The 20,096-nt window shown below is 40.5% G+C and overlaps 1 protein-coding gene across 2 annotated transcripts in view; it reads right to left on the reverse strand.

Annotated features, from left to right (window-relative positions):
- Nucleotides 1-7,847: 7,847 nt before the first annotated feature.
- Nucleotides 7,848-20,096, reverse strand: part of etv1 (ETS variant transcription factor 1) — a 19,460-nt gene continuing 7,211 nt past the window's right edge. Inside the window, exons 3-10 of one of the 2 annotated variants that reach the window (XM_053327412.1) lie at nucleotides 16,397-16,526; nucleotides 14,932-15,120; nucleotides 13,687-13,934; nucleotides 11,269-11,340; nucleotides 11,097-11,165; nucleotides 10,832-11,001; nucleotides 9,105-9,206; nucleotides 7,848-8,069 (exon numbers count right to left, since the gene is read on the reverse strand). In XM_053327412.1, coding sequence (XP_053183387.1) covers nucleotides 7,848-8,069; nucleotides 9,105-9,206; nucleotides 10,832-11,001; nucleotides 11,097-11,165; nucleotides 11,269-11,340; nucleotides 13,687-13,934; nucleotides 14,932-15,120; nucleotides 16,397-16,526 — 1,202 coding nt within the window. The remainder of the gene's footprint in view (nucleotides 8,070-9,104; nucleotides 9,207-10,831; nucleotides 11,002-11,096; nucleotides 11,166-11,268; nucleotides 11,341-13,686; nucleotides 13,935-14,931; nucleotides 15,121-16,396; nucleotides 16,527-20,096) is intronic. The other variant, XM_053327413.1, reaches the window with a different exon arrangement.

A 20,096-nucleotide genomic window follows, 5' to 3' on the forward strand; every position in this document is an offset into this window, starting at 1 on the left:
TCTAGTCCTCCTCTTAAGCCTATTTAAAGGGCATTAGGTATTATGAATGTGAGGTGGTCTAAATTTACCCCTGTAATATCTATCTTCATCTGACTACATTAGTATACTTTTCCAGGCTCTGCAGGCTTCTCACTTGCTATTTAAATCACATTGCATGACTCTGAAATCCAGACTCATCTGTTTTTCCTTTTTCATTTTTTGTGTCATTATTTCACACACACACACACACACACACACACACACACACACACACACACTTGTTTCCCACCATGCTTAATCTCTCCATGTAAGGTTTACAGCAGCTGCAATCAGATTTACACGTGTGTTTTTTTTTTTTGTTTTTTTTTAACAAGATAGATAAACCTGACATAAGTATTTGCTAAACGGGTGAAAGGCGCCCGTAAGTGACTTCATGAAATGAATAATGTATACACTAAAAAGAACTCATTTGGGAATTAAGGAGGATAAGTAGCAGTCCATTTTGTGCCTGTTAGGGGCCCTCTCGGAGCTACAGTGGCTGCATTAGGGAGAGCTAATGGGCCCTGGGAGGGGGTGAGGGTGGGGGTTAGGGTGGAGGGTGTATGGGGTAGGGGTGGGGGGGTTGGGCCCTTTGCCGCCCAAGGTCTCTGGGCCCGGTGACAGATGGTTGGCCACCTCGCTGGGTGGCTGTGGCTACAAGGTCTGTGGTGAGGCTGATCCGCGGCGTCGACAGCGTCGCAGAGATCAAACGACATTGTGGAAGGTGAAGAGATGCGTGGCGTGCCAGGCCGGAGCAGGAGAGACGGGGTTAGGGTCCCACCAATTTGGGAGTTTTGGAGGTAGTTGCCAGTAGTGATATTTTTAGACTCAACTACTGATAGCTGACATTTTGTTCTGCTGTTCAGTAAGTGTAAAATAAAATAAAAAATACTAAATTTGGTTCTCGGAAAATCCTACAATAACATTTTTCTGTATATTTTGTATAAGGCCTTAACCCTTAAACAGGCAGCGTGCACCAGGAGATACAGACTCTTTAAGGAGCATGATGGGTTAAGGTGGTTGTTTAATTGTATATGAGCCTTTAATTGGTAGAATTGAAGCTTGTTGTAGGTTTATACTTTGATAGAAATGATAAAAAATCAGTTTAGAAACTAGTATGTGTGATATTAATGAGCAGAATGTATCACTTTACTATGTTAAATAACACATTTAAGTGTTTTTACCATTATGACCATTTTATACCTTAATAAGGGCAAAGCATCCTGGTGGAGATACAACTCATAAAATCCAAAATATATTAAAAATATGAGTGGAAATGTTTTACTTTAGGTGCAAATGACATAACTAGTGACATCACATTAGGATTTTTTTTACATCTAATTTCCCATCCTGCTTGTTTAAGGGTTAATAAAGATAAAAGCTATTACATCAGTCATTAAAGTCCAGTATAAACCTGCGTGACCACAGTGCATAAAAACTGTCGGACCTCCCTTACAACTTAATATCCTTTGTAACCTTTTATTTATTAATCAATAATGTTTCCTGTTAGTTCATTCTTGATTTAAAGGGAGTAGTGCATCCCAGAGTTTCCCCTCCGATGACCCGAAAACACTGCTAACATTTACAGATTTCATGCTCCTAGCTTTATAATGCAGTGTTTTAGTATCACATGATGATCTAAATACAGTGTAAGAAGACTGTAGGAGTAAATGATGGATGTATTTTAGTTCTTGTACAGGAAAACATGTGTTAACATTGAACATACTGGATCCTGGCAGCTGTGGTCACACAGGAAACAAGCTTCAGTCTCTTCCAAAGAACATTATTTCTGTCTCATTCTATGTATTTACCATCCAAAAATATAGATTCTGGTGTAAGCTGAATGTAGATTATTGTCAATTAAATGTGAAAAACATATTAAATCTATTTACAACACACAAGTAAAGGAATGAATGAAAGCTTAAATAGAAGTTAGCATCATTTGAGGTGTTAGCAGGTGTTTTTATGTAACCGTTTGTCAGATAGAAACCTTGCATCACATCGACATCGAGCATCATGAGCGACCAATATCCAATTTTCCATTAAAGTGAAGTAGCCGCATACTCTGTTCTCATTTTTTTTGGGGGGGGGGGGGTACTGTTTATTAAGACGCCTACGTTACAGCAAACAGCTTTCATCAGGTTTCATCACACTCTGATGAAAGCTGTTTGCACAAACGTTGGTGTCTTTACAAAGTTGCAGAAATGAGGAGATAACATGCGGCTACTTCATTTAAATAAACTTTTTTTCTCTCTTTTTCTTTTTTTCTTTTTTCTCTTGCCTGGCCAGCACCTACAGTATACTGCAGCTGGGTCTCTCCCTCTTTTTTCCCTCATTATACGTAACATATTTCAGTTGCCTGAGGTAAGTTTGTACACACAGAGCGACCGCTAGAGTTAGATAGTTTTTACAATGTGTTGGGTGTGTGTGTTGATTTGAGGTCTTTTGTTAAATCTTGTTACTTTAATGAAGGGAGAAGATTTTTGAAACTGCTTTATATTAAAGTGCTTTGATATATTTTTAGGTTTTCTGTGATATTTTAAGGAGTCGTGTAATTGAGCGTGACAATAAAAAGGTCTCCTGAATGAAACCTCTTGATTATAACATTGTCTTCTTGGTGGATGTGTTTTTCTCTGTTACAGTGGCGTGGATACACTGGATGTACTGCTGCTTTACACTAAACCATTACATCGCTCATCTAATGTTCCAACATTTTGACAAGCGAAAGAAATAAAAGTGTGTATACGAGTGTCTGTGAAACTAAAGACTTGATAAATCTCCATTCAAAACGAGCACAGCATCAATTCCCCAGCACCGATGCCCCGTGGGCATAAGAGAGGCAGGGCCCCGTTAGACGATTAGCCCGTCTTACATTCCCGGTGATCGGATTAGATGATTCCCACAGTCTAGTCTGAAACTACTCCCGACCCGCAGCTCCGGAGAGCATCTCAATATCCAATTTCACAGCTTTCTAAACCTGGATCACGGAGGCTATTTATTACTGTCATGGGCTTTTGTGTTTGGAGGGAGAGGGGATGGGGGTGTAAGGGTGGGGGGAGGGGGGGTAGCTTTTGTGTTTCATCTGCTCCGGAGCAGGAAGATGATCAACAAGAGAGTAAAGTATAACGAGTGAGGAACCAGTGGCATTGCCTGAAACCCAGCAGCCCTGCTAAATTGGGGCGTGACGCTTGTTTCAGCAGTCAGCAGCTTCTCCAGGACCTTTGATCCGCACGCTGGAGTGACTGCTGCTGAAAACAATTATGACCGCAGTGTGTGTCCTACAGCACAGTGTAGTGTGGTCTGTAATTGACAAAAAATAAATGAAAAACAAAAAAAAAAAAAGAGAAAAAATGTTGACTTGAGTCTGGATTTGGGAATTGTAACTTCTAAAAGAGAATGAGGATGTTTTGGAAAGTTTTTCATTACATGTCAGAATTGTGCTCAGAAGTGCAGTAAAATAGAGTCCACTTAGTGATTTAGGATAGATGTAGCCGTAGTGCTAGTTGGCTGGTCAAAATAGAGCCTCCTAGATAATAAAACCATTTATAAGGCAGTCTTAAACCAGACCAGCAGCTGTAATAGGTGCCACCATTATAGAGGCTTTATAATTTCCCTGCTTTTTCCTCTTAGAGCCTCTGTTGTTCCTCTGAATTACCCCTGAATGATTTATGCTCACTGGTCTGGCCACTGATAGACCCTGGCAACACAGATAGAAACACACTTAGGGCTTTTTGGTGTGTAAACATACTGTATTAAAAGCCAACTTGTTTCAAACAGCCAAACACATTTGCTCCGGCGGGGGCCGCTCGGTGTCATTTCACTCGTCAAACACCGCAGTGTCACAGCCAATCAGGGGACTCAACGGGCAACACAAGCCATTTAACCTGAGCAAACACAGTGTGTCACGAAGCCTGAGGATGACTTAAGAGCCTGAGCAAACACTGGCGAGAGCCATCGGGCACGAATCAAGGCGGCCCGGCTGAGGACAAGTCACTCTCGTAATAGGTTTGTGATGACTCAAGATCGAGCGGCCATCTGTCTGTTACAGTGGGGGAGGACCACAATTCACAGTTCAGATACACAGAATATTAGCTGGTAGTGCAGAGGAGGGGAGGATTTGGCCGGTGGCACAGGATGTAAAGCATATGTCCATAAATGGTAAATATGTTGGTAGCTGAATTCTCTGATCCGGGGCCAGATAACAGGATTTGCATGGTGATTTTCAGCCTCAGTGACATGACACCTTAAAAGGTGTAAGACAAGTAATCCTGCAAGTGACCTTAAGGCTACTTCACAACATACAGGTGTATAAATGCTGCAGTTCACCACTGACATGAAAAGCTCACCACATATTTAAAGCGCTGAGACGTTTGCATGGAATTTCAATGATGAGAGTTTGAATAACCCGCATTCATTTGTGTCCGGTCTGTAACCGTGAAGTTCATTTGAACAGCAAAAGTCAAAACCACATTCAACCTTGGAGGCCCAGACTGACTGTCTTCTTGCACATGGCTTTAGAAAGAGTGATGTTCCCGTAGCTGTACCAAAGACATGTCTGTAAAATACCTTATTTCTCATTTATTCAGTTTAACTATATTTCCTGTCATTTTAATAAAGGTTTAAAACCATTTTTACAATTCTTGTGGGGAATATTAAGGGTTTTCTTTGGCTCAAATTTAAATGTATTGAGTGTAAATAAAATTGAATCCAACATTTACATTTCTATTATAGAGAGTAAACCCCATTCAGATCCACGTCCCCCCCCCCCCCCCCCCCCCTCCCTCCCATTAAAGATCAAGGACATGAACGCAATTTCCTCAAAAGTAGAGATGAATTTTAAAAATGAGGCTACGATTTCAAGGATTTCCTCAAGCAAGCTGCACTAAAAGAATTACTCTTATTATGTCGTTTGTTATCTTGTCTTCTGAGTGCATTATGTGTTGTGTGTGCAGCTTTTCATAATGCGTGTATCCAGTTATATTTTTCTTCCCCCCCCCCCCCCCCCACCCCACTGGTGAACATACAGGTTATTACAAATGAATGAAGGGGAAACCCAAATTAGAAGGCGTCGTTCATCATATTAAAAAGCTTTTTTTTTTCTTTTTCGGTTTTGGTACGTCAGAATAGATGTTGTTAAATATCATCAGGGAAGCAATCAGGTGTTTAAAGTTAAGGGCAATTCCCTGTGCTACAGACAATCAATAAAAAAATCTAAGAGTGGGAACTGTAATAGGGTTGGCTTGTAACCTGCTCTGACAAATTAAGGCAACTACTGTTTTTTCATTACTTACACATCCGTTTTCATTTTTCCCATCAGTGGAACCAATTAAACAATGCTTCCTTAAATTAGTCATTGATTTTTTAGCAATAGTGACACTTTATAGAAGGAAATAATAACTTTAAGGGAGTGTGTGTGTGTGTGTGTGTGTGTGTGTGTGTGTGTTTTCATTACTGCCAGTCTTATAAGAGTACCAGAAACAAAAAAAGGACAGAAACAATTCACCTAACATGAAAAAGTGGTGTCTTAAATTAACCATTGATTTTTCCTCAGGTGTCACTTTGGTTAAATGCTTTGTGGTTGGGAGTCTTCTCTCCAACCTGGAAATTGACAAGAGTCCATAATCTATTAGTCTTCACACACACACACACACACACACACACACACACACACACACACACACACACACACACACACACACACACACATAGACCTACACACTTTGCTTGGCTTCTCTACAATGTGTGTTTCCCCTCAGTGTCAATATGTAAATGTAAAAATGTGACCTGAAACTCATTTTTTCTCTGTCAGGAAACAGGTGATGAATGGTGAAGAAAAAGAAAGAATTGCATTTTTTTCTATCATATATAAGCAGTAGATAAAACACTGCCAAGAGATAACTAGCAAACACATCTTAACAACAAAACTTTTTATGGTTGTGTGATTAATTAAAAAATGTAAAAACACCTGAAAAGTGGTGATAACTTTTTTAGTTTTTCAGAACTATTTTATTACAGAAGTTTTGCTATTGCCAATCCCATCCCAGACACAATGTGAACCTCGAGAACAAAACTCAGACAGACCAGATTCTTTAATGCTCAAATTCAACAAAAAAAAGAAAAGAAAAGAAAAAAAAGAAAGTCAAAACTTAAAAAAAACATGAGAATCCAGAATAGCAGGCTGTAGCTGCCCCACTTTTTTTTTTTTCCTTCTTCTTCTTCTTCATGAAACTACAAAATACACTTACAATTTGAAGCAGCAACAAAATGTGCATTTACCTGATTATACTATGGAAACACTATTTTTTTGTTATAACATGAATGTTTTTCATCACATTATAAAACTCTAATATTTCTTATACTTTTTTTTTTTTGTCGTTTTTAACCAAAAAGCAACCCTATCAATGGTAATGCAACGGTTTCCAGCAAAATATACACCTCATGTTCACCTGGAACAAAAACTGCAGAAACAAAAAAAACTAAACAGGGAAATATTTGATTTTATGTTAAATTTTTTTTTTAGTCTTTTTATAGGCAATGAAATCACTTTTTTTTTTGCTATTTTATTTGGGGAATGCAAATATCCTCAATGTATTGATTGATTGATTGATTGCTGATTTAACTGTACATACACTTTCACCTGTTATTCATTGAAAAACTGAACACCGTAAATGAGAAATGAACCACTGCTGCTTTTGATGTACAGTATTTCAAAATACAAAGGAAACTGCTCTTTACAGTATATTCAGTGAATGACTTATTTTACAGCGGCCTGCAGCTTTTATTGATTATCCTAGACACAGGCCGTTCACATGTGATGCAGAAAAAAAGTACTTTCATCCACACAGTTCAGTACAATTTTGAGTGCGTCCTTGCGTGCCAAAGTCTCGTCTTTTTACCAACCGGCGAGGTTTTCAGCCAGTTTTGAGAGCCGGTGGAGTTAATGTCATTACAGCAGAAAGAACACCTACTGGATGAGATCTACAGTTTGATTGGATGAGGGGGGGGCGCAGATTACCAACAGACAGGAGGTGCTGTTTTCAAAAACTGGTGGCGAGGCAGTTCTCACTGTGATGGCAGCTAAATGTCTCTTTTATTTATCACATTACTTTTCAAGTCTGTAATCATGTCACTTCCACCATAAAAGTATCGTGTACAATACGTCGCCAGTAAATGAGCATGAGAGTACGTGATGGCTGTCTGAGGAACAAAAAGGACAGGCGAACAGACCTTTCCGTTTGCTGCACGTGTGAAGACGAAACTTTTTTTTCCTTTTCTTTTTTTGTTTCCTGTAAACATACTGTAGCAGGAAATCAAAAGTCTTGGGATTTGTCCTTGGGTGATCATGAATTAGCCGTTGAGTCCTGTCTCACCAGGGTGCCACATGCTCAAAATCATAGGAATTAAAACAAACAAACAAACAAACAGAAATATTCCCACATTAATGTACAAACATAAACCACGCATTAAAAGCCAACCACATAGCTAGCCCCTGGCAGGTTAACGCCGTGCTGTTCCTGTCCATAAAGTGCACTCTCCATCCTGCTGTGCGGCTTGGACGTCAGAGAGACGAGAGCAAAAAAAGGAGGATGTTCTTGTGTTGATGTGAGCGAGAGAGTAAGATAGAGAGAGAGAGAGAGGAAGAAAGAGAGAGAGAGAGGGGAAGCTCCGCTGCATGTATGTGTTCAGTCTTATTCCCGGAGCGACTGTGAATTAGAGGACATGACAGTTTCAGGTGTACGGAGCGGGCGGGGGAGGAGGGTGTGGGTAGAGTAGAGATGTGTGTGTGTATGTGTATATGAGTGTGTGTGTGTGTGGTTGTGAGGCTGACGTTAATAAACGTAGCCCTCGCTGTAGGGGTGCGGCTGGCAGTAGGGCCCCTCCTGTACATAAGCCATGTTTTCATCAAAGTGCGACAGCGGCACCGTGTCCTCCTCGTTGATCTGCCGCTCCATGTCCGTCTTCAGCACCGGCCGCTGATTGTCGGGGAAAGCCATGGAGAACAAGGCCTCGGGGTCGCACACGAACTTGTAGACGTATCTCTCACCGGCAACCTGGAGGGAGACAAACAGGAAGAGGTAAAGAATCAATGAGTGGAAATTTTTCTGAGAAGCAGACAAAATCTCAGTGAGCATATTTGACATTTTTTGTCTTTTATGGGTTCCCTCCTTTCACTCTAGCCCCTATTTTCCTAAATACTGAAGTCTTTCTGTTCCATTACTGCAGTTTATAGATGAGCTGTGTCACAATTCCAGACTACACATTAATTTTAAGCAGGTTTTTGTCTGCAGCAGGTTCAAACTTGGAAAGTGACTAAATAAAATACATTAAAATAGTCAGTATTGTGTTGTTGATGTACATGAATCTCCTACCATGCAGTGCACAAATGTGAAATGGAGGAAGTGACTACTACTAATTGTGAATGGGTTAAAAAAGCTCCAGGAATAAGAAAATGACAATCAAAAGCACAAAAAACAACATTTTTCTATCTCTTTTTTTGATGGTTATTTGGCAGCTGTGTTTTCAAGTTGCTGTTTGATATCTGACAGAAGTATTCTATCAGTTCCCGCCAGTATAATTTCTTTTTGTATACTAATTGAAAAAGATTACTACATTAAATACTGTGTGTATTGTTGTTTGTGGTTAGGACCAGTTATCTCTTCTAGAGCACCTTTTGTATCCAAATCTCTGCAAATCAAAGTGTCATTTTGTCTTAAAGACTTTTTTTCTTAAAGTTCAGGATGTTTGTAACACCTAAGGGACTCTGGATAACAGATTTTGTGCACATGAACAAAGTTTCAGTCTCCTTTGATCTTTTGCAGTTTCTCTTTTTTTCTGCCTCCTTATGTAAGCTACCTTGTGGACATGCCCCTCCTTTAACACAGGTGGTATCAATCAGGTCTCTTAGTGAGCATGTGAGCCAGAACTTCTCATCTAAAATGGTGAGTTGATTTCTTTATATGTATACAGGATATCAACAAAAAAGATCCATTTGAACAAACATGAACATCTGGATCTCCTTCAGTGTTGCAGATGTTATTTATCTTTTTATTGCCAGTAAATATTCTGTCTGGGTTTTTTTTTTTTACCTTTTGCATGATTCCCTTCTCGTAGTAGTAGCGCAACGATCGGCTGAGCTTGTCGTAATTCATCGCTGGTCGATTCTTCTGTATCCCCCATCGACGTGCCACCTTTGCAACAAACAGACAAACAACACAAAGACAGTCAGTAAACATCAGGATAATAAAATGCAGACGTGTCAAACGCAGACATGCACGCTTGACCTGATTTCCTGACAGGAGTGTCGCGGCAGCTGTAACGCTAAGCAAACTTATTAATCCATATTTCCCTAATAACAGTAATTAGAGTGCGTCCAGCCTGAGCAGACCTGACCAGGGATGTGTTCATTAGGAGCTTGTCACACACCCAGCGGAGGAGGCAGCAGATGTTACAGTACCTGTCTACCAGACCACCCACCACCCGGCCTCGCAGTCCAAACCCACAGCCCCACGGTGCTCTATTCAGCGTCTCTTGTGCAGATTTTTATTCTATTTTACATTCTTCTCTTTCTCCTTGTGTCATTTTGTTCTTTTTGCAACCCCTTCACCAAAAAAAAAAAGATAGAAATCAACATCTGTGTTTCCTTGTCTTCATGACGTGCTACACCTGCCTGCTGCAAATGCAGAAGCTGCTTTCTAACGGTTGTCTGCAACATCCCAAAGCGAGCGTGTTCGGTCACCTGATGGCATGAATGGGCCCCCCTGTTAGCTGCAGCTGGCCTGTGTAGCCAGACACCGTCAGGCTGCGTGGACCTTTGCCAGGTACCCCTCTATCACCTCCTTTCTACACTCCCACCCCCCGCCTGCACCCTGCATCCTCCTCCATCCTCCAACAGTGAGCAACAGTGACTGAGCCCCACTGTGTGTGATGTGGATGCACACAGACCCAGCCTCTGTTGCCATTTCAAAAGGCCCAACCGTCAACATGAGTTATATTTAAAGGAATATGTTCTGTGAAATATTTAGCAGGGGCTTGGCCATGAGGGTGAGTTGGTTAGAAGTGGTTAGTGCGAGAGAGAAAAAAACCTATTAGGGCAAACCAAAGCCTGACCTGACCACTTAAAAATCACAGAATATGATTCATTCCTCTTTAAATGTTGACCTTTGACATCGTCTGACTTTACCTAGATTTATGATGCAACCTGTTCTTCAATCTCAATCACACACTTGCACATTTATCTGCAACATATGACTGTTATTCAGTTTTATTTATTTATATAACGCCAAATCAGAACAGAAGTGATCTCAGGGCACTTTTCATATCGAGCAGGTCTGGACTCTTTAATTTAAAGAGATCCAACATTCTTCCATGAGAAAGCACTTGGCGACAGCAGCAAGGAAAAACTCCCTTTAAACGGGAAGAAACCTCCAGCAGAACCGGGCTCTAGGTGGGCGACCATCTGCCCCGACCAGTTGGGTAACACGGTGAATGGGCAGCAAGTAATGATTCATTTTGTTATTATTTCTTCCTTACATTAACAGAGTAACTGTTCAGTCTATAAAATGTAAAGAAAATGGTGATAAATGGTCAATATAATTCTCAAGAACTCAAAGTGATGTTGGAATTGCTGCTTTTGTCCAACCAAGAGTTCAAAACCCAAATATGTTCAATTCAATGTGATATCAAACTGAGAAAAGCAGTAAATCTTCAAGTGTGTGGAGAATGTTTGCCATTTTTCTTTATTAATCTCTCTTAACATACATTTCTTTAATCTATGAAACATTTCAAAATTAATCTGGGTAATCTTTTCTCTCACCTCCTCTGGCTCGATGAGTTTGAACTCCATGCCGCGGCCGGTCCAGGCGATGAAGTGAGAGTTGGACGGGTCGTCCAGCAGAGCCACCAGGAACTGCCAGAGCTGCAGTGAGCCTCTGCGCTGGTACGACGGGCCCTCGCGGTAGAGGCCTGACTCCTGCTTGATGTCACCTACACACCACGAGACAGACCATTATTGTATAAATGTTTGGGAATAGCATGGATTACTGTTCAATGCCACCAAATCTAACTTAAAGAGGACTCACCTTCAACCTTTTCAGGCACGACACAGGTATCATCGTAGAAATGCCTCGCCACTTTGTCAAACATACAACCTGGAAAACAAGTTTGAAAAAAAAAAAAAGCGTTTGTCGTAATATTCTACAAAAATCATCCAAAGTGCACCATCACAACATTCACACGTATCATCGGTGGTACCTTCAGTCCTGTTAGTGTGAGTCAGATAGCCGTCTTGCCGTAAGTAGACAGAATGGCAGCTAGGCACTTCAGCTGAAAGCCAGGCAAGAATGGAGAGTGGGTGTTAAAGGGCCCGAAGGCAGCATTAAGAACACTATCTCAGTTATCTGTGAGCAGTCAAAGCCTGTTCACTCAATGCACCACTGGCTCTGATTAAAGAATATGCCCTCCAGCACAGGCATCGCAATGGCTCCCAGCCACGGGCGAGCTCACTATATCACACAGCTAATACACGCTCTGAGCGTCTCCACTCAGAGGAAGATTTACTACCGAATAAAACACGGCGCTTGTGTGAAAACACAAGTTGACACGATGTACATGTTTTTCAGTATGCGAGGGTTTGAGATGATGCATTTACACACTTTTTTTTTGGTACCTGAAGGTGTTTGATTCTTGTACTCTTGGAGCATGTTAGCTACACACAGCTAAGGGTTGTGTCATTTTTTAATTTTAAGTGCAAAAAAAACTGTGTGGTTCTTATATTGATGAAGGTTCAGTCATTTTCTCAATCTCAAGGTTTACAGCTTTATTTATACTGTATACCATTTGAAAGATTTTATACCAATTACGTCGTAAAAATGGTTAAACTTGACACATATAATCATTAGCAGTTCTTATATTAACGTGCACTTTTTCCACAGAAGTATGTATTTACTAGTTTTCTTTCTGTTCTCATGGTCAGAATTGGCCAGAACCTCCCACGACACAGACATCACAGCCGCGCGGGGCTTATGATCAGAAAGGGCCAAACAAGTTACAAAGTGAATGTTCAATAAACAGACTGAGGCCCTTCATTTAAGCCCATAAACATTTCTCTGAACTTCATCAAAGTAATGGGCTTGTGGAGGAAATTGCTGCTAATGAAATTACCAGCTCCCCGCCCATCCTTTCCAACAGGCCTGCTCCAGTCAACATGCTCCTCTGTGACTGCTAATAAATTCACTCTGATGCTCCATCTTGGATATATAGTACAGTACAGAGCTGGACACAAGGCTGGCAGGACTTCTTGGCACTTTAACTATGAACCAAAATATAGCTTCTCTCTATTTATAATGTCGTCAGCACACTCCTCAGTGACCTTTATGGCCTCTACAATTGGTTGACAATGCAAGAATATAAGTTTATTCTACTTGCTGCATTAAATCTAACATGCTGACAACAAACAGCTTAGTGTATATGTCAGAAAATATAATAGATATGATCATTGATTAATTGCTGATTCAACTTTAATGTAAGAATTGCTTCTTTTTGTTTAGTTTTACATCATTGCAACTTAAATCTATTTTGCTTTTGTGCTCTGAGGACATGTAATGGCTATTTCTATTTCATTTTTTATATTTATTTTGCTTTACATAATTTAGTTTTTTTACATATTGCTGCTAATAGGCCACATTAGGTCATTTCAAAAGAGCTGCAGAAGCTACAAGGGGGTTTCAAGAAAAAGGGTCTTTGTCCTGAAGCCCATGTTAAAAAAAAAAAAATTAGGAGTCACACAGTTATGAAACTCAATAAAAACAAAATTAACTTGTCAAGTGAGAAAAACACCCAGATCACAGTTGCCTGGCTTTTCCATGACAAAAACTACCAAGCTGCTGTTAGGAAAACAACGTCTAGAGGAGAGAGAGAGAGAGAGGGAGAGAGAGAGAGAGAGAGAGAGAGAGAGAGAGAGAGAGAGAGAGAGAGAGAGAGAGAGAGAGAGAGAGAGAGAGAGAGAGAGAGAGAGAGAGGAGAGAGAGAGAGAGAGAGAGAGGGAAGACCTGACAGAGGCTCACAGTGTTTTTCTTAAACTCATCGCCATGGGAAGAGGTAGCTTTTCTCCATGACTGGTCACACAGACTCAGCTCTGTCTCTCCTGGGTCCTCTCTGTCCGCCTTGTGAATGAACCCAGCAGTCCGGCGTATGTTCATTCATGTCCTGATGTAGCCTCGGGGCTCTGCAGAGGCCTCAAGGCTGCTGATAAGGTCCCGTTACTGTCTAACTAAAGGGAGCGGACAAGCGTGGGAGGGCGGATTTTGGATTGTGACCAGGCATAGCCCCCCCCCAACCCCCCCCACCCCCCCACACACACACCACCACCATCCCTCTTTTCTATTAGAGCACCACAGGAAATGGTGACCGGCACAGACACCCGGCCCAACCAGATCCCCTGCCCTAATAATGGGCAAACTCAATAAACGCCACCCCCTCCTCCCATGTCCTCTCCCATTCCTGAAATGATAATGCTCTGGCAGCAAGAAATAAAGCTGCTGTCCATTTTAAAGGTTTTCATTTGAAGTCAGTTTCTTTTTTTAAATTTTTATGTACCAGCGCATTTACGATTTACACACACACCGACACACAGACCAGCACTTTTTTTTTCTTTTTTTTTTTATTTCTCACCTGAGTCGTAAGTGAAGTCCCTCGGTTCCTGCTTGATCATCATAGTGGCGGGGTATGTGTGGGGTAGCGGCGCACCCATCATGGCCGGGTGTTCGAACAGGGGGTCGGGGTACTCCTGCTTGAAGCCTTGAGGAGGGAAGGGGATGCTGGGCTCTGACATCTGCCTGTGGTAGATGGGTCGTCCGTCCCGAGTTATCGTCGGCGGGGAGGGGAACGAGTGGCATGGCTCTGAGAGCTGACGTCGAAATCTGAGGAGGTCGACAAAAATCAGTGGATTCATTATAATCAGCTGAGACTCATAATGTTGAGTTGTACTGTGTTAGCAGAGGAGAAATAATGACAGATGACAAGTTAGAAAAATCAAAGTTAAATTGGAATAATTCAGAATACATATTGCATGACATGGTAGATGAATCAGGACCATACGAGATGCAGCTGATGATGATTATTGTCATTATTGATTCATCCAATGATTATTTGATCCATAAATATCAGACATTGCAGTAAAGTATACATTTTACATACAGTACAGTGCAGCAAATCCTCACATTTAAGAAGCTGGAACTACAGAAACTGCTGCCATGTTTTATTTAAAAATAGTTGCTGATTATCTTAGACACTGATCCAGCTGAAAGCTCTGGAAGTTAGCAAGTGGACCTTTCCCTACGCATTCCTCTTCAACGTCAAGAATAGACTTCAATGCTAAAATGACACTAGAAATGTGACAATATGTGCAAAGTAAGTCTGAATAGCTGAGCAGAGAGTATGTAGAGAATGTTAGTACTGTGCATTTTTTAATACATGGCAGTCTTGTAAAATGGTGATGACTTTTATTCACTTTTATTGGTTTAATATAATGGTTATGATCTAAGAGGTTAACATTGTCTCAGTAAGATAGGGGATCTGCTGACCTTCTATGATCCTATGATAAATCTGAGTGAGATTTTAAGCAAAAAAAGGAAATATTTAAGCCTATTATTTATTTATTATTTGACTTTCCTCTAACTGCTAGACCTGAATTTGTGTAAAGCTGTATTTCTTTGCTCCGCCCATTGTGGATGTGGATCGACTCAACCAATGAGACATGAGACGTCTATAACAGCCCCGCCTTTTCGAAACGTCTCTGTAACTAAAACTCTGATCTGCATCTGCTGCTGCTGCTGTGACCTTATTATCATCTGCTCTGAGCTGAGAGCCGCAGATGTAAATGTGATGTAAATGTAAAAGGCTGCGGGGTTGCTGTACCTGTGGTCCATAGAGTAGGCGTTGTCAGGGAGAGGCTGCGAGGGCGGTATGTGGGTGTAGGTCCTGTCTGGTTTGGGTGTCGGGGCCGCTGTGGGTGAAGCATGATGGAGGGGGGATACAGGGGTGCTACAAGGGGGTGTCACTGGGCTGGAGGGCTTCATTCCTGCAGGCTGCTTCTGCTCATAGGCACTGTAGTGACAAGAAGAAGAGCCAAAGTGATTAAAGGCAGGGTTTGAACTCTTCTGGAGATGATGCAGAAATGTTTAATTACACACTTCACCTTAGTATTGTGTTTGTAATTGTGTTGGAATAAAGTTTTATCCATATATTTGTGCTTGAGATGCTGTTGTTGATAAGCTTCAGGTGTTAAATGTGTTTAACACCTGACTGAATGGTAAATTTAGATTATACATTACTCTGGTTACCTGGATACTGCTCATTTTTCAAGAGAGAGAGAGAAAAAAATATCAAGAAATGAAAGAAAAAGGAGTTGTTTTTTTTCTTTTAATTTAAAAAAAAAGAAATTACACTTGATTTAGTTAGTTTACTTGTTGTGCAGGATGTCAGAGAAAAACATCTCTTTGAATCTGGTGAACAAAAGAGAGACTACAACTAATTTCTTCAAAGCTCCATTTATATGAACGGTTGCTTTTGCATGCTATCATGTTAAATTGGTATTTTCTTAAAAGGAGTTTGATTTAAAAAAAAATAAATAAAAAAATCTTATTATCAAAATCTTTTGTTTGTCACACATTCGTCCTTCCACGTTATAATTTATTAAATAAAATGCTTTCTAGTTTATTTTGGTGGATATATTAATATTAAGGAGCACCACCTTCTGATGTAAACTGTGGAGATTTGAATGGAAACAAAGCCAACATGTCTTTTTCTTTGTCCTCTTTATGCGTCTGAGCAGATGTCACCAGGTGAGCAAATGAATCTTATGAAAGACAGTTTCAAGATTCATTTCTGCATACAACATATTATACAAGCAAATGAGTAAAAAAAAAGTTGTTTATTACAAATCAAATTCAAGATTGAGTGTAACTAAGCAACACTCGGATCTTACAGGCCCCTTAACTCAGTACTCAGTGTTGGATTTATATTTAAAAAATAAGAGTTTCAGCTTCATCTGATATGAAATGTTAAACAAGTGTGTGCAAAGTCATTTCCAGAAAAAACAACTTTAGTTTATTATTATTCAGGATTCCTAAAATATTCTGATGTTTGGTTAATAAAAGTGTAATGGAGAAAAAAAAGTGTATTTTTCCACTAAGAACAGGAGCTGCTTCATTTATTTTTGGTGTTTGGAAACATTAAACACCATTTCCAATAAAGCTGGTGGTTAAGAGCAGAATATGGAACCAAAAAACAACCCATATACTAACTAGCTGTGCTTATAACACCTTTTAAATGTTGCCAATTTAAAGTTGTGTGTTCAATTCAGGTGTTGTGTGGCGCTCACCTGACGTTATATGGGCACTTCTCTCCATACTGGAGTTTGAAGGGCCGTTCTTGACTACAGTTGGAGCTCAGCTCTGAACACGGGCTGTGCAGCTCCCTCTTGATCTTCAGCTGCAGTCCGTGGAAAGCCACTACACGGGGAAGAGGAAGAGAGAAAATATGAATTTAGATACTGAATGATGGTAAATAACACCCTATTAAAAAATAACTTGGGATGCTCAAGTATGTAGGTTTTGAGAGCAGGTGAAAATACAGATTGTGACTATTTGCCGAACATTATATTTGGTAGCGTGAATAAATAAACCCCCAAAATAGACTTTATACAATCACTGGACAGAAAAAATGCAAGTTGAGCCACCACGTCCTTCTCCAGTTACGTCACTTTGCACAAATTCATTCATTCACTTCCTTTATGTGTCTTTAGAGGATGACGTGACATTTGACAAAGGATCAAACAAACTGATCTGATAGTCACAACAGCTTCTTCCCAACATGCAGCAGCTTTCTCCAAACCAGAAAACAGCTGTATTGTCCTACAGATACCAGCATGTGTACCTGTATGAATGTGAACCAGACCATTACCGACTGAGAGGATTCATGATGTATAAATTAAAGTTAAAAGCATCCGTCCTCCAAAAGGATTTGACATCAATGGCTATCACTTACACAAACAGCTCACTTCAAATCTCATTTGTTCGGCCCTTTCCTGACGGGGGCCCTGTTAGTGAAATATGACAATCATAAAACAGGGTGTGCGGCGAGCTCCTATAAATGCTTTATCTGCTTTCAGTTGGCTGTCAATATGATCCAGACGACAACAACAGGGCTCATTGATCTGAAGGGGGAGGCCTGCCTGCGCTCTCTACCTATGGCCCCACAGTGAGCGGGGGCGCATCTGAGAGGCTGTTAAGTGCCTGATCAGTCCTGATTAACATCCCATCATCTCGAGTCATGATCAACGCTAATCCAATTGGCTGCGCTTCTGAGGAAAACCCAGTCAGTCAGAATGAAGTCAGGCTCAGGTTGCCCCGCCAATCGCTGTCTCACCGCGACTGCACACAAAGCAGCAGCGAGGCCATCCCACAGTGCTCTATCAAACAGCACGGGAGAGGAGGGCCAGTCGCGGTTAAAGAGGATGATTTTGGACTGGGGGCTACAGGCTGAAGAGACTGTGCCTCCTTTTTTACTGAGTTGAAAACAAAGTGATGAGAAATTATGAATGGAGGAAGGAAATCCATCAACTCCTGGTCCAACCAAAGTACAAACATTTAGAAATTTGATGACCCAAAAGATTTAAATGTGTGGTTTGGGAGTATTTTTCTTTAGCCAGGAAGGTATCTAAGGTTACGAGGGGCTGAGAGAGAGGAGGATGTTTTGGGGATTTTCTCACGGCAGACTGACAGCTGCCGTACGAGCAGGGGTCGATCTGCCAACACCCCATCTGACGCACAGCCGAGCCCCTGGGGGACGGGCCACACGGGCCCGGCATGACAAAGCTCAGGGGTTGTTCGCAGCCCTCGCTGGGGGCCTGACCTTTCCGGGTCATCGATTGGAGGTCAAAGAGACACTTCCTGAGGGGAGACCTTTGACGACGCTGGCATGGCAGAGCCTCGTTAAGGGCTTACGGTGTCAAAACAATACCTTAGTTTTTCCTGTCGAGATCAGAATCAGTGTCACTTTAATTACCAACTACAATAAACATACATGAATTTGTTTTTTCGGAGGCAAGAGAGAGCGAACCCTAACCCTCCTGTGACTCACCTGATGTTAGACTATCTTTATAGCTCTATATTCTCTTCATTTAAAACTGTATGAACATCAGATTCTGGGTTATTTTACACATGAAATGTATAACTAATGTCTCCAAAACCCTACAACATTAACTATTACAACCACATACACTTTAATTTCTCTTTTGGATTGATTAAGTACTCTCTCTCTCTCTCCCTCCCTCTATCTACCTATCTCTCTATCTCTCTATCTATCTCTCTATCTATCTAATAACAGCAGACTCACATGTGCTGCAGCAGAGTGCCTTAAATTAGAAATGGAAATGTCACAATAGATTTCGTCAGTGGGGTTCCAAGGTACACAAATCAATAGCGAGGGCATCGCCTCTGACTAAAACAGAGACTTCCTTTTTAGTCCAGAATGTCATGCCCATCACTGCTTGATTGCTCTCATTATCTACATATTGATTAACCGTGATGGTAGGGTGTTTAAAAGAAGCAGTTAGAACAATTACTGGGTCTATTTTGAATGCAAATGTGTTTTTTCCCTTCTCTGTGCCATTAACTTAAATATTCTGTCATTTTCTTTGGTCTTTGGTTTACTCAATAACAATCTTTGCCATCATTTTTTTTCAAGACATATTTGATTCTTTAATTTTTTTCCCTGATATTTGGTTCTAAATATTATCATTTTAGCAGGCTTTTTTTCTCCACTCGTTTTTGGTACATTATCAAAAATCTCTTGGCCCCAACTGTTGAGTATTCTCAGGTACAAATTGTGTGTTTTGGCAGAATCAGAGGCTGCGTTTGGCAGATATTTCTCCAGTCCATTCATAAAAAAATACAGGTCTTTTGGCAACAGCGAAAAACCTTCCATTCCATTTTCACCTACTGTAGGTGCTCGCCTTTGCTGTTAAATGATGGAGGCTCAGATCTGCCGGTAACGTGTGGCCTCATTTTACACCTCCTCTACTCCTTCGTTCCCTGCTAAGTTATGCTAATGGTAAGCATCTGTGTTGGAGTTTGAGACAAAGAAAAATTCTCCTTCTCCTCCTTCAGCCCGAGGACACTTTCGCTTCGAGGCCGCTTACATGCTGCTTCTGTGCTCCATGGATGGAGAGTGTGAAGGAAACCCGCCATTGCTTCTTGAGAGGTGGTAACTCTGAGGCCAAGAAAATATAAAGTAACACCGAAGGAAGAATAATTTAAAATCTGCTTTTAAGACAATCTTTAAATCTGCTCCTTAAGATTCCTTTCTTTCTTTTATTTCTCTCTCTACCTTTTTGAATTTTATCTGTTTCCATCTGTTATTCTCACTCTAGCTGTCAAATGAAAATAATATTTGAAAATATAAAATTACTGTTGTGTTAGTAATATTCTTAATTATATTAAAGATGCAGAGAATATTAAACTCAACGTAGAAGTAAAAAGTAGCTCAAATAAAATATACATATAACAAAAGACTGATGCTAACATTTAGGGCTAATCTGTTTAGCCCTGTTTAATTTTTTTCTGTATGCAAGTTGAATACATTTTATTATGTTTTAATGGTTCCACTTTCCTAAAAAATAAAATTCTGTACAATTCATTAAACTCCTGTAACAATATTTTATCTTGACTAAAAAAATGCAATATTGTTGTTTCAGTTGCTAATGCTACCAAGCTGGCTGACACAAAGACATGAGGCTTATATAAATGCTACTACTAGAGACATTTTTTAGCATTTAGCAGTTAATGCTAATACAGAGTGCTGAAATTTAAATCTAGCTAAGTCTAAACTCTGTCAAATTGGTCTCAAATTGCATTTTTCTATATTTACCTTGTCAACAAATTCAACACACCTTAGTCCATTCCTTAATAATACTTTCTGAATTTCCTGCCCTGTCTGGAGTACTTAGTCCAAAGCTAATTCATTACTACTGTGGCCACAAATATATAGCAAACTTGACTCCAACAGGAATAAATAAGTCA

Source organism: Scomber japonicus, chromosome 10 (assembly GCF_027409825.1).
Source record: "Scomber japonicus isolate fScoJap1 chromosome 10, fScoJap1.pri, whole genome shotgun sequence".
NCBI classification, from domain to species: domain Eukaryota; kingdom Metazoa; phylum Chordata; class Actinopteri; order Scombriformes; family Scombridae; genus Scomber; species Scomber japonicus.